Here is a 15,391-nt window from a genome sequence, read left to right on the forward strand (position 1 = left end):
TTAGTTTAACTTGCTCTTCTTTATCTAGTTTCTTAAGATTGAAGCTGAGGTCACTGATTTGAGACATTTCTTCTTTTCTAATATTGGTATTTAATGGTATAAATTCCCCCTCTGAATACTGTTTTAGAGCAGGTACCAGAAAACTACAATTGCAGGCTGGAATATAGACATGCACATTCATTTATGTGTTGTCTGTGGCTGCTTTCCTGTGACAGTGACAGAGTTGAGTGATTGCAACAGAGACCATAAGGCCCACACGCCTATAATACTAATTATATGGACTTTTAAGAAAAAGTTTGCTGACTCCTGCTTGAGAGGAATCCCACAAATTTTGTTTTCATAATTCAATCCAAAATACTTCACAATTTCACTTTTGTCTTTGACTCTTGGAATTTTTTCACACAGGTTTTTCAATTTTCTGTAGCTAAAAATAGCTATATTTAAATAGATCTTTAAAATACATTTTTTAATAAATGTATTTATTTATTTTTGGCTGCTTTGGGTCTTCATTGCTGCACATGGGCTTTCTGTAGTTGTGGTGAGCAGGGGCTACTCTTCAATGCAGTGCATGGGTTTCTTATTGCAGTGGTTTCTCTTTGCTGCAGAGCACAGGCTCTAGTGCACAGGCTTCAGTAGTTGTGGCATGCGGGCTCAGTAGTTGTGCCTCATGGGCTCTAGAGTGCAAGCTCAGTATTTGTGGTGCACAGGCTTAGTTGCTCCATGGCATGTGGGATCTTCCTGGACCAGGGCTCAAACCCATGTCCCCCGCATTGGCAGGCAGATTCTTAACCACTGTGCCACCAGAGATGTCCCAAAAAAATAGCTATTTTAAAAATAATTATTTCTTATTATTTCCAAAATGAAATATCCAAGTCAAAGTGTAGCTCTTGAAAAAGTAAATGACCCATTATGCCTTTGGATGATACCTGTGGTATCATCAGTCTACAACATTATATAAGTTTCATGTGTATAATAATTATGGCATGGCCTAGTTTTCTTCATGTTTCTTGTGCTCTGACTTCATTGAACTTCCTGAATCTCTGGGTTTATATCTTTCATAAAATTTGAAATTTTAAACCATATTTTCTTCAAATGTCTTTTTCTGTTCCCCTCTCTCCTTCAGAGACAAGAACTACAGATATATTAGGCCACATGAAGTTTTCCCCTAGCTCACGAATGTTTTTCATTACTTTTCACTCAGTTTTACTTTGGACCTATGTCTTCAAGTTCACTAGTCTTTTCTTCTGTAATTCTTAATTTGCCTTTTTAATCCTAACAAGAGATTTTTATCTCATACATTATAGTTTTCATCTTTAGAAGTTTGATTTGGGCCTTTTTAAAAAATATCTTTCATGTTTCTGCTTAACTTAATGAACATCTGGAATACAGTTATAATAACAGTTTTAATGCCCTTGTCTGTTAATTCTAACACTTTTGTCTATTCTGGGTTAATTTCAAATGGTTTGTTCATATTCTCCTCGTGAAAGATCAAATTTTCTTGCTTTTTTGCATGCCTGGTAATCTTTGATTGGATGTCAGATATTGTGAATTTTACCTTGTGTGCTGTTGGATTCCTAGATTCTTGAGGTTTGTTCTTGGATGCAGTTAAACTACTTAGAAACAATTTGATTATTTGGGGTCTTTAAGATTTATTAGGTGGAATCAGGGCAGTGTTCAGTCTAGAACAAATTACTCACCAATATGAGGCAAGACCCTTCAGTGTACTCTACCCAATGCCTCATAAATTAAGAAGTTTACAGTCTTCCTGGCAGGAACAGACATTATTCCTAGCCCTGAGTGTATCAAGCACTCTTTCTTCTAATCTTTTTGAGTTGTTCTTCCCCTGGACACAGGGAGTTTCCCTCTCTCTGTGTGCAGCTCTTTCCTCTCTGGTTCTCTGTCTTGAAAATTTTACCTGCCTTGGTCTCTCCAGGGTCAGTTATATCCCCTCAACTCCAGGAATCTGGTGGGATCCACATGGGTTCTCTCTCCCTGCCCTGCATCCTGGAAAGTCTCTCAATGCAGTGAGCTGGGGCAATCATAGACTCATTTCATTTGTTTCCCATTTCTCAGGGATCACTGTCCTTTTTTACCTGATATCCAGTATCTTGATTACCACTGTCTGATTTTGGTTTGTTCCTGGTTTTGTTTTTTGGATTTTGGTTTATTTTCTTTTTGGATGTCTCAAGCAAGAGGGTAAATACAGTCCCTGTTACTCCATCCTGGCCAGAGAAGAAGCCTTTTTTTCCATGTATATCCACATACACACATTCTGAGACTACATGCACCAAAATATTAAGAGAATTTACCTCTGGGTAGTGGTATTATAACAGTTTTTTATTTGTGGTGTGTGTGTGATTTACATTTTCCAAAATAAATGTATTATTGTAAAATAAAAATAATAAAACAATATTTTTCTCTGAAAATAGTGCTCTCCCATGCATATGCAGCCTATCCTGTGTGAAAGGTGCCCCCAAGGAAGATCACGGGGCTCTACCACTTTCTGCTGTGCTCATGTGATATGATGGGGGGGGGGCCTGTTGCTCAGCTCATGCAGCAAGACAGGTGAAGTGTCACAGGTGGTTTTCCAGGGAAACCAGGGAGTATTAAAGTTGAAGTATTAAAGTATCTAAGTTATATTCTGAATCTCTAGAACATTAGCAGGCCCACAAAATGGCCATCAACACCTTAGAGCCATGATCTCTCAAAGGCTTAAATATTTTTATGAAAGACAGCCCATATACACAAACAAACTGACACACTTCACAGACACACAGGCATAAACATATCATCTATAATAAATGACACCAATTTGGAAGCATTTTTGCTGATACTTCAGAGAAGAGATATTGGGAAAATTCTAATGACCAAAGAATGACAAATGAAAATTAATTGTAATATTTAATTTTAACTAAGATACATAAAATACCATTTGCATTCTCTTTAACACTTTGTTTTTATTTTAGTGTATGAAGAAATTATATATTAATAGCAGCTTTCCAAAAATCCCTAAAGACCTTCATTTTCTAACACTATTTTTTTAAAAAATTCTTACATTCTTCATCAGTGAATTCATCCACCTCAGTTGAAAGGCAAGAGGGGACAGATCATTTTATCCTTAATATTAGTTTCAAGAAACCTCAGTTCCCATTAATATAACATACTATGACTAAATAGAAAATGTAATCATTTTCTTAAAATTTTATCAGAATAAGAATGAAATCAGGCAGAATCAGGGAGGATCTTCAAGATGGTGGAGGAGTAAGACGTGGAGATCACGTTCCTCTCCACAAATACATAAAAAGTACATCTACAAGTGGAACAACTCCTACGGAACACTTACTGAATGCTGGCAGGAGACCTCAGACTTCCCAAAAGGCAAGAAACTCCCCATGTACCGGGGTAGGGCAAAAGAAAAAGGAAAAAACAGAGGCAAAAGAATAGGGACAGGATCTACACCTCTGGGAGGGAGCTGTGAAGGAGGAAAGGTTTCCACACACTAGGAAGCCCCTTCAATGGTGGAGATGGGGATGGGCGGGGGGGAAGCTTCAGAGCCACAGAGGAGAGTGCAACAACAGGGGTGCAGAGGGCAAAGTGGATAGATTCCCACACAAAGGATCTGTGTCAACAAGCACTCACCAGCCTGAGAGGCTTGCCTGCTCACCTGCCGGGGCGGGTGGAGGCTGGGAGCTGAGACTTGGGATTCGGAGGTCAGATCCCAGGGAGAGGACTGGGGTTGGCTGTGTGAACACAGTCTGAAGGGGGCTAGTGCACCACAGCTGCCGGGAGGGAGTCCAGGAAAAAGTCTGGAACTGCCTAAGAGGCAAGAAACCATTGTTTTGGGGTGCACAAGGAGAGGGGATTCAGAGCACCACCTAAACGAGCTCCAGAGTTGGGCGCAAGCTGCAGCTATCAGCACAGACACCACAGACTGGCATGAAATGCTAAGGCTGATCCTGCAGCCACCAAGAAGCCTGTGTGCAAGCACAAGTCACTATCCACACTGCCCCTCCTGGGAGCCTATGCAGTCTGTCACTGCCAGGGTCCTGTGATCCAGGGACAACTTCACTGGAAGAACACACGGCACGCCTCAGGCTGTTGAAACATCACACTGGCCTCTGCCACCACAGGATCACCCCGCATTCCATACCCCTATCTCCCCCTGGTCGAGTGAGCCAGAGGCCCCTAATCTGCTTCTACTTTAACACTGTCCTGTCTGGGTGGGGAACAGATGCCCTCAGGCAACCTACACATAGAGGTGGGGCCAAATCCAAAGCCCCAGCAGTTGTGAGAACAAAGAAAGGAAAGGGAAATTTCTCCCAGCAGCCACAGGAGCAGCAGATTAAATCTCCACAATCAACTTGATGTACCCTGCATCTCTGGAATACCTGAATAGACAACAAATCATCCCAAAATTGAAGCAATGGACTTTGGGAGCAACTGTAGACTTGGGGTTTGCTTTCTGCATATAATTTGTTTCTGGTTTTATGTTTACCTTGGTTTACTATTTAGAACTTATTATCATTGGTAGATTTGTTTATTGAATTTGTTGCTCTCTTCCTTTTATATATATTTTCCCCCTTTTTCTCTTTTTGTGAGTCTGTATGTGCATGCTTCCTTGTGTGATTTTGTCTGTATAGCTTTGCTTTTACCATTATTCCTAGCGTTCTGTCTGTCCGTTTTTGTTTTTTGTTTTCATAGTATAGTTTGTAATGTTTGTAATCATTGGTGGATTTGTTTATTGGTTTCATTGCCCTCTTCTTTCTTTCCTTCTTTACTCTAATTATGTTTTTATTTTTAATAATCTGCTTATACTCTAATACCTTTTTTTCCTTTCTTTTTTTTCCTCGCCTTTCTTCTGAGCCATCTGGCTGACAGGGTCTTCGTGCTCTGGCTAGGTGTCAGGCCTGAGCCTCTGAGGTGAGAAAGCTGAGGTCAGGACATTGGTCCACCAGAGACCTCCCAGCCCCATGTAATTTCAAATGGCAAGAACTCTCCCAGAGATCTCCATCTCAATGCTAAGACCCAGGTCCACTCAACAACCAGCAAGCTACAGTGCTGGACACCACTTGCCAAACAACTAGTAAGACAGGAACACCACCCCACCCATTGGCAGAGGCTGCCTAAAATCCTAATAAGTTCACAGACACCCCAAAACACACCACCAGATGCAGTCCTGCCCACCAGAAAGACATGATCCAGGCTCATCCACCTGAACACTGGCACAAGTCCCCTCAAGCAGGAAGCCTATACAACCCACTGAACCAATCTTACCCACTGGAGGCAGACACCAAAAACAACAGGAGCTACAAACCCACAACCTTCAAAAAGGAGACCCCAAACACAGTAAGTTAAGCAAAGTTAGAAGACAGAGAAATATGCAGCAGATAAAGGAGCAAGGTAAAAACAGCCCTGACGAAACAAATGAAGACGAAATAGGCAATCTACCTGAAAAGAATTCAGAGTAAGGATAGTAAAGACGATCCAAAATTTTGAAAATAGAATGGAGAAAATATAAGAAATGGTTAACAAGGACCTAGAAGAACTAAAGAGCAAACAAATAATGATGAACAACACAAAATTAATATTAAAAATTATCTAGAAGGAATCAATAGCAGAATAACTGACACAGAAGAATGGATAAGTGACCCGGAAGATAAAATAGTGGAAATAACTACTGCAGAGCAGAATAAAGAAAAGAGAATGAAAAAAAATTGAAGACAGTCAAAGAGACCTCTGGGACAACATTAAATGCACCAACATTCGGATTAGAGGGGTATCAGAAGAAGAAGAGAAAAAGAAAGAACCTGAGAAAATATTTCAAGGGAATATAGTTGAAAACTTCCCTAATATGGGAAAGAAAATAATCAAGTCCTTGAAAGGCAGAGCATCCAATACAGGATAAATCCAAGGAGAAACATGCCAAGACACATATTAATAAAACTATCAAAAATTAAATACAAATAAAATAATATTAAAAGCAGCAAGGGAAAAGCAAGAAATAACATGTAAGGGAATCCCCATAAGGTTAACAGCTGATTTCTCAGCAGAAATTCTGCAAGCCAGAAGGGAGTGGCAAGATATATTTAAAGTGATGAAAGGGAAAAACCTACAACCAAGATTACTCTACCCAGCAACGATCTCATTCAGATTCGACATAGAAATTAAAAACTTTACAGATAAGCAATAGCTAAGAGAATTCAGCACCACCAAACCAGTTTTACAACAAATGCTAAAGGAATTTCTCTAGGAAGGAAACACAAGAGAAGGAAAGGATCTACAATAACAAACCCAAAACAATTAAGAAAATGGTAATAGGAACACACATATTGATAATTACCTTAAAGGTAAATGGATTAAATGTTCCAACCAAAAGACATAGACTGGCTGAATGATACAAAAACAAGACCCAAATATATGCTATCTACAAGAGACCCACTTCAGACCTAGGGACATATACAAACTGAAAGTGAAGGGATGTAAAACGATATTCCATGCAAATGAAAAATCAAAAGAAAGTTGGAGTAGCAATTCTCATATCAGACAAAACAGACTTTACAATAAAGACTATTAGAAGAGACAAAGAAGGAAACTACATAATGATCAAGGGATCAATCCAAGAAGATATAACAATTGTAAATATTTATGCACCCAACATAGGAGCACCTCAATACATAAGGCAAATGCTAGCAGCCATAAAAGGGGAAATCGACAGTAACACAAAAATAATAAGGGACTTTAACACCCCACTTTCACCAATGGACAGATCATCCAAAATGAAAATAAATAAGGAAACACAAGCTTTAAATGACACATTAAAAAAGATGGACTTAATTGATATTTATAGGACATTCCATCCAAAAACAACAGAATACACTTTCTTCTCAAGTTCTCATGGAACATTCTCCAGATAGATCATATCTTGGGTCAGAAATCAAGCCTTGATAAATTTAAGAAAATTGAAATCGTATCAAACATCTTTTCTGATCACAACACTATGAGAATAGATATCAATTACAGGAAAAATCTGTAAAAAAAAAAAAATACATGCACATGGAGACTAACCAATACACTACTTAACAACCAAGAGATCACTGAAGAAATCAAAAGGAAATCAAAAAATGCCTAGAAACAATTGACAATAAAAACATGATGACCCAAAACCTATGGGATGCAGCAAAAGCAGTTCTAAGAGGGAAGTTTATAGCAATACAATCCTACCTCAAGAAACAAAATAACCTCAAATAAACCTTTACACCTAAAGCAATTAGAGAAAGAAGAACAAAAGAACCCCAAAGTTAGCAGAAGGAAATAAATCATAAAGTTCAGATCAGAAAAAAATGAAAAAGAAATGAAGGAAACGATAGCAAAGAAAAATAAACCTCAAAGCTTGTTCTTTGAAAAGATAAACAAAACTGATAAATCATTAGCCAGACTCATCAAGAAATAAAGGAAGACTCAAATCAGCAGAATTAGAAATGAAAAAGGAGAAGTAACAACTGACACTGCAGAAATACAAAGGATCATGAGAGATTACTACAAGCAACTATATGCCAATAAAATGGACAACCTGAAGAAATGGACAAATTCTAAGAAAAGCACAACCTTCTGATACTGATCCAGGAAGAAATTGAAAAAATAAACAGACCAATCACAAGCACTGAAATTGAAACTGTGATTTAAAATCTTCCAACAAACAAAAGCCCAGGACCAGATGGCTTCACAGGCAAATTCTATCAAACATTTAGAGAAGAGCTAACACCTATCTTTCTCAAATTCTTGCAAAATATAGCAGAGGGAGGAACACTCCCAAACCCATTCTACGAGGCCAACATCACTCTGATACCAAAAACAGACAAAGATACCACAAGAAAAGAAAATGACAGGCCAATATCACTGATGAATATAGATGCAAAAATCCTCAACAGAATACTACTAAACAGAATCCAACAGAACATAAGAAGGATCATACACCATGATCAAGTGGGTTTTATCTCAGGAATGCAAGGATTCTTCAATATATGCAAATCAAACAATGTGATAAACAATATTAACAAATTGAAGGAGAAAAAGGATATGATCATCTCATTAGATGCAGAAAAAGCTTTTGACAAAATTCAACACCCATTTATGATAAAAACCCTTCAGAAAGTAGGCATACAGGGAACTTATATCATCATAATAAAGGCCATGCATGACAATCTCACAGCCAACATCGTTCTCAGTGATGAAAAACTGAAAGTATTTCCTCTAAGATCAGGAACAAGACAAAGTTGCCCACTCTCACCACTATTATTCAACATAGTTTTGGAAGTTTTAGTCACAGCAATCAGAGAAGAAAAAGAAATAAAAGGAATCCAAATTGGAAAAGAAGAAGTAAAATTGCCACTCTTTGCAGATGACATGATACTATACATAGAGTATCCTAAAGATGCTACCAGAAAACTACTAGAGCTAATCAATGAATTTGGTAAAGTAGCAGGATATAAAATTAATGCACAGAAATCTCTTCCATTCCTATACACTAATGATGAAAAACCTGAAAGAGAAAGTAAGGAAACACTCCCATTTACCATTGCAACAAAAAGAATAAAATACCTAGGAATAAACCTACCTAGGGAGACAAAAGATCTGTATGCAGAAAACTATAAGACACTGTTGAAACAAATTAAAGATGATACCAACAGATGGAGAGATATACCATGTTCCTGGATTGGAAGAATCAACATAGTGAAAATGACTATACTACTCAAAGCCATCTCCAGATCAAATGCAATCCCTATCAAACTACCAATGGCATTATTCACAGAACTAGCACAAAAATTTTCAGAATCTGTATGGAAACACAAAGACCCCGAATAGCCAAAACAATCTTGAGTAAGAAAAACAGAGCTGGAGGAATTAGGCTTCCTGACTTCCAACTATACTACAAAGCTACAGTAATTAAAACAGTATGGTAATAAAACTTAAAAGCTTTTGCACAGCAAAGGAAACCATAAAGAAGATGAAAAGACAACCCTCAGAATGGGAGAAAATATTTGCAAATGAAGCAACGGACAAAGGATTAATCTCCAAAATATACAAGTAGCTCATGCATCTCAATATCAAAAGAACAATTAACCAAATCCAAAAATGGGCAGAAGACCTAAATAGACATTTCTGCAATGAAGATATACAGATTGTCAACAAATATATGAAAGGATGCTCAACATCACTAATCACTAGAAAAATGCAAATCAGAACTAGAATGAGATATCACCTGACACCGGTCAGAATGGCCATCATCAAAAAATCTACAAACAATTAATGCTGGAGAGGGTGTGGAGAAAAGGGAACCCTCCTGCACTGTTGGTGGGAATGTAAATTGTTACAGCCACTATGGAGAACAGCATGGAGGTTCCTTAAAAAACTGAAAATAGGGCTTCCCTGGTGGCGCAGTGGTTGAGAGTCTGCCTGCCGATGCAGGGGACATGGGTTCGTGCCCCGGTCTGGGAAGATCCCACATGTCATGGAGCAACTGGGCTCGTGAGCCATGACCGCTGAGCCTGCGCGTCCAGAGCCTGTGCTACGCAACGGGAGAGGCCACAACAGTGAGAGGCGTGCGTACCACAAAAAAAAAAAAAAAAAACTAAAAATAGAACTACCATATGACCCAGAAATCCCACTACTGGGCATATGCCCTGAGAAAACCATAATTCAAAAAGCGTCATGTACCACAATGTTGACTACAGCTCTATTTACAATAGCCAGGACATTGAAGCAACCTAAGTGTCCATCGACAGATGAATGGATAAAGAAGTTGTGGCACATATATACAATGGAATATTACCCAGCCATAAAAAGAAATGAAATTGAGTTATTTGTGGTGAGGTGTGTGTACCTAGAATCTGTCATATGGAATGAAGTAAGTCATAAAGAGCAAAACAAATACCATATACTAACACATATATATGGAATCTAAAAAAAAAAAAAAAAAACCAGGTTCTGAAGAACCTGGGAAAGGACAGGAATAAAGATGCAGATGTAGAGAATGGACTTGAGGACACGGGGATGTGGAAGGATAAGCTGGGACAAAGTGAGGGAGTGGCATTGACATATATAAACTACCAAATTTAAAATAGATAGCTAGTGGGAAGCAGCTGCATAGCACAGGGAGATCAGCTCAGTGCTCTGTGTCCATCTAGAGGGGTGGGAGGGAGACGCAAAAGGGAGGAGATATGGGGATATATGTGTATGTATAGCTGATTCACTTTGTTATACAGCAGAAACTAACACACCATTGTAATGCAATTATACTCCAATAAAGATGTTTAAAAAAAAGAATGAAATCAATTCAGACCACTTAACTCTAAATTAGCGGATCAGTCACCTAACTTCCCACTCTCAAGATGACCAAAAGCACTTCATATGAAGAAGTGACATCCATTTAGGGTAAAATTTTATTAAGTGTGCAGGTAAGCTGCACACTTATGTTTATTGGAAGCAACCCTGTTATACTGATACATACCATTTTCCTCAACTCCTCGTTGGAAACAATAATGACATTTGGTGGGTCCCCAATGGCAGTGGCAGCTCCTCCAATGTTTGTGAAGATCACTTCTGCAATCAGGACTTGTCTTGGATCGAGATTGAGCACCTCACACAATCTGTCACGAATGGAGGAAAATGAAAACAGTCCCACTATTCACATTGTGAATTGCCCATGTGAGACTTAATTTTTTTTAAAGCATTTGCTTGTACAAGGGAGGCATGTGTGTGCATGTGCTTGTGCACATGTGCACACACACTCACACACCTGTGAGAAGGGCAATGTTGAGGGGTAAAAAACGACAACAGTGCTACAGAGCTACTGGATAAATTTGACTCTCAGCATTAGATTTCTCTGAAAATTAACATAAAACCCATCTGAACCATCCATGTGAAAATATACTCCTGCCTCGCCCCCACAGGTCTGGAGGAAGCACTCAGGGTGCAGGACCCTGTGCAGGGAAGGCCCTGGCACAGATGAATGCATCTTTGCCTCCAGACCCCTCTGAATAGGATGAGGCTAGAGCATAAAGCACCGCCACCCAGTGTCTCACACCATGCCTGCCAACCTAGCTCCATACCCACCTTACACTTTTCAAATGCTGAGGCCCTAAGCTGAATATTAACAAGGAGCACACACTCTACAGCAGTGGTTCTCCACCTTGGCTACACACTAGATTTGTCTGGAAATCTTGACAGTCTTGCTGCCCAGCTCACAACAGATCAATCCCTGGGCCTGGGCCTGGGCAGCAGCGTTTAGAGCTCCGCAAGTAGGTCCACTGAGCCCACAGTTGAGAAAAGGCTACTCTAAAGAAAGTTTAGGAAATACCTCATGGTATTTCCCCCTCCACCTGCCCATCACATTGCCCACTTCCTTACAGAAGCCAGGCCTGGGTGTGGAAGTTGGCAGTGAAGGGTGTCCCTGCTGCATTCAAGGGTCCTTTTTTTTTTGGCCACTCCGCGGCATGCAGGATCTTAGTTCCTTGACCAGGGATTGAACCCATGCCCCCTGCAGTGGAAGCGTGGAGTCTGGGAAGTCCCTCAAGGGTCCTTTCTACCACCTCCCAGCTCAGATCACAGCCAGCAGCTCTTCTGAGGGGGACTGGCCTACAGAACCGTGTGGAAGCTGAGAAGGGAGCAGTGTCCAGGGACCAGGGACAGGGATGAATCCAAAAAAGAGGAACAGACGCCAATCAGCAGCAGAAGCTATCAGCTTAGGATGCCCCGGCTCTGCTTCTAGCAAGAAAAGGATTAGTGCATGCTAACCAGCAATGCCAGATCTGGCTGTTTAACTGTAAAGACTAGCGCTACCCAATCCAGACAAAGGCAGAAGAAATGTGATTAAGTTTATAGAGTCATGAAGAATATGATAGTATAAACAGTGAATCTGAGCACCCCAAAATTTCAATCTTGAAAGATGTAATTTTTAGACTAATAAATGGAATTGCTATTCTCACATAAAATTACAAAGCCAGGGCTTCCCTGGTGGCGCAGTGGTTGAGAGTCCGCCTGCCGATGCAGGGGACGTGGGTTCATGCCCTGGTCCGAGAAGATCCCACAGGCCATGGAGCGGCTGGGCCCATGAGCCATGGCCGCTGAGCCTGCGCGTCTGGAGCCTGGGCTCCGCAACGGGAGAGGCCACAACAGTGAGAGGCCCGCGTACCAAAAAAAAAAAAAAAATTACAAAGCCAGTTCCTAGAACACTAAGGATATAAACAAATCCCAGCAAGGCTGAGACAACCCTCAGCTGCCCAGGTTATACAGGGATGCTGAGAACGTGTGTGCCATCATCAGAGAGTGCAGTGACATGCTGGAATCTGGCACATTGTAAGATGATTTTCAAACCAGTGTCAGCAGCAGAGTTGCCCTGGTTGAAGTGGGGTGGGTGCGAACTGCCTCTTGCCCCCTGAGGTGTCCTAGGGGCAGGGTTGCTTTTAGCATGTGCTACAGTTTACAACGCCCTCCATCCCGCATTTACCCTCAGAAGAACCCTTAGGTACTGGGAGGTGCTATGCTCCCTGTGCAGGCACGCTGAGTCCAGCGACCCCCCCCCTCAAATCTATATTTGCACGTGGGCCATGACAATGTAGTCAAGCTTGCAGAAGCCTGAGCAACGGACTGACTTGTGACACTGCAGGCCAATCCGTGGGGTGCTGCCCACTGTCTGCTCCTCTCTAACCTTCATTCTCCTCTCCCCACCCCACACTCCAACTCCCTCCTCCTCTGAGGGTCACTACTCTTCCAACAACAAAGGTATTGCCCAGAATTAGTCTTGAGCTCTGGAAGTAGCCCCTCGCTGGTGACATTGAACTTGCTGTGTCTCATGCCTCAAGTGCAGCAGAATCTCTTATCTGGCAGAATCCTCAGAACACTAGTTTGGGTTAATCTCTTTGATGGTACAACCCAGATCAGTGCAGCTGAAGTGACTTGTCTAAAGGTCCGCACTACCTAGCTTCCCAGAAACCACCAGCCATACCTGTGTCCCCTCAGTCTCCCGAGGAGCAGCCAGCACCAGCACATGATGGGTCTAAGCAGGGGAAGACCATGATATGCTGGGAACCATCTTTAAAATAAGGAACATAAAGTCTAGATACAAGTGTACATCCATGACCTTGGAAGGGGCTGCACAATGACAGGCTGCAGCCCAAGCCCCAGGAGGCTCCAGGTGATCAGCTTGTGCTGCTCGGTGAATGTCAAACAAAGGAAGTGGATGGAATTAAAAGGAGCAAAATAGAATCAAACCGAATTTCTCTTTCCCAAAGTTGCCTTTCAAGGCCTTGCCAGGTCCAATCCTTCCACGAGGAGCCTGCCAGAGCAGGACAGCAGCCCCACCTCCCACTCTCTGGCTGAGTGCCCCACGGAGCCCATGGACCAGAACTCCTGGCCCCTGATGGTCTGTCCCAGAGTACACAAAGGCCCATGTGTGCTGACTTCTGCAGCATTTCTGCAACCACCACTGCCACTGTCACAGCCGTGCACACAGAGCCACAGTCCCAGTGGGTGTGCAGGCCGGACCCAAGCACACGGGTGAAGGGCAAGGTCAGCAGCCAGCATGCGCTGCTGTGAGCCTGGCCTGATGCCCACACGGTGCCACTTTGCCTACCTTATGGTCACGGGAGTGAAGAGGAGCGCTGTGGTGACGTTGTCCAGGAAGGCAGAAAGGACGGCGACAATGAGACACAACATGATGATCATGGCCCACACTCTTCCCCGGGACAGTTTGTATGCCTGCAGCGCAATAAAGAACAAGCCAGGATCAGCAGGGTTAAAGAACAGATGGAACATTTCATTAGGGTCTCTAAAACTAAGGTCTAAATAAACATTGCATGGAGGATTAAAACTTAGACCCACAAACTCCTAAATCTGCTGAGATGAGGCAATAATGGCTGGACCTGGACGTTCTAAATCCACCCTGGCCTATGTTCCTTCCCTCAGATTCTCCTTCTCGGTGCCCTGTGGTGGTCAATCTGTCACAAGGTGACAGCCTGTCACCCCTGCATCCCCTAGTATTTTACACATTCCTTTTGGTTGGACAGCTTGGGCTGTGAATTTGGGATCCACCTGACCCTAGAGTCTGCTGATCTTTGGAGATCTAGGGATTACTTTCAGTACCAAGGTATTGTGAGGAAGAGGCCAGATAGTACCTGGGAGGTGCAAGGTGGTGCACAAAGATGGCAAAAATCACAGAATTGTTCTATCATTCAAGCTTTGGAAAGGACTTTGTAAAGTAAATATTTTTTAAAAAGAAATTTTCAGTTTCAAATTTTAAAAAGTCAAGCCCAGCTCTAGTCTTTTTTTAGCAGAGCACGACAAGATGTCTTCCTGCCAACCCTGAGTAATAGGACCAATACAAATTCTTTGTTTGTTTTTGTAACAGATTTATTGGAGTATAATTGTTTTAAAAGGTTGTTAGTTTCTGCTGTATAATGAAGTGAATCACCTATATGTATACATATATCCCCATATCGCCTTCCTCTTTTTTTTTTTTTTTTTTTCAGTACGCGGGCCTCTCACTGTTGTGGCCTCTCCCGTTGCGGAGCACAGACTCGGGACGCGCAGGCTCAGCGGCCATGGTTCATGGGCCCAGCCGCTCCACGGCATGTGGGATTTTCCCGGACCGGGGCACGAACCCGCGTCCCCTGCATTGGCAGGCGGACTCTCAACCACGGCGCCACCAGGGAAGCCCTCCGCTTCCTCTTGCGTCTCCCTACCACACTCCCTATCCCATCTCTCTAGGTGGTCACAAAGCACCAACCTGATCTCCCTGTGCTATGCAGCTTCTTCCCCCTAGCTATCTATTTTATATTTGGTAGTGTATATATGTTAATGCTACTCTCTCACTTCATCCCAGCTTACCCATCCCTGACCTGTGTTCTCAAGTCCATTCTCTACATCTGCATCTTTATTTCTGTCCTGCCTCTAGGTTCTTCAGAATGATTTTTGTTTTGAATTCTATATATATGTGTTAGCATACAATATTTGCTTTTCTCTTTCTGACTTGCTTCACTCTGTATGACAGATTCTAGGTCCATCCACCTCACTACAAATAATTCAATTTCATTTCTTTTTATGGTTGAGTAATATTCCATTGTATATATGTGACACATCTTCTTTATCCATTCATCTGTCAATGGACACTTAGGTTGCTTCCATGTCCTGGCTATTGTAAATAGTGCTACAATGAACATTGTGGTACATGACTCTTTGAATTATGGTTTTCTCAGGGTATATGTCCAGTAGTGGGATTGCAGTGTCATTTGGTAGTTCTATTTTTAGTTTTTTAAGGAACCTCCATACTGTTCTCCATAATGGCATTCCCACGAACAGTGCAAGAGGGTTCCCTTTTCTCCACACCCTCTCCAGC

At 41.7% G+C, this 15,391-nt stretch overlaps 1 protein-coding gene across 1 annotated transcript in view; it reads right to left on the reverse strand.

The window, feature by feature from the left end:
* OCA2 (OCA2 melanosomal transmembrane protein) overlaps window positions 1-15,391 on the reverse strand; it is a gene marked incomplete at its 5' end in the record, with an annotated part of 205,733 nt that overhangs the window by 140,568 nt on the left and 49,774 nt on the right. The window contains 2 exons of the mRNA XM_033860327.2: window positions 10,508-10,646; window positions 13,631-13,755. Of these exons, the coding sequence (XP_033716218.2) occupies window positions 10,508-10,646; window positions 13,631-13,755 (264 nt within the window). The remainder of the gene's footprint in view (window positions 1-10,507; window positions 10,647-13,630; window positions 13,756-15,391) is intronic.

Source organism: Tursiops truncatus, chromosome 7, assembly GCF_011762595.2.
Source record: "Tursiops truncatus isolate mTurTru1 chromosome 7, mTurTru1.mat.Y, whole genome shotgun sequence".
NCBI lineage: Eukaryota > Metazoa > Chordata > Mammalia > Artiodactyla > Delphinidae > Tursiops > Tursiops truncatus.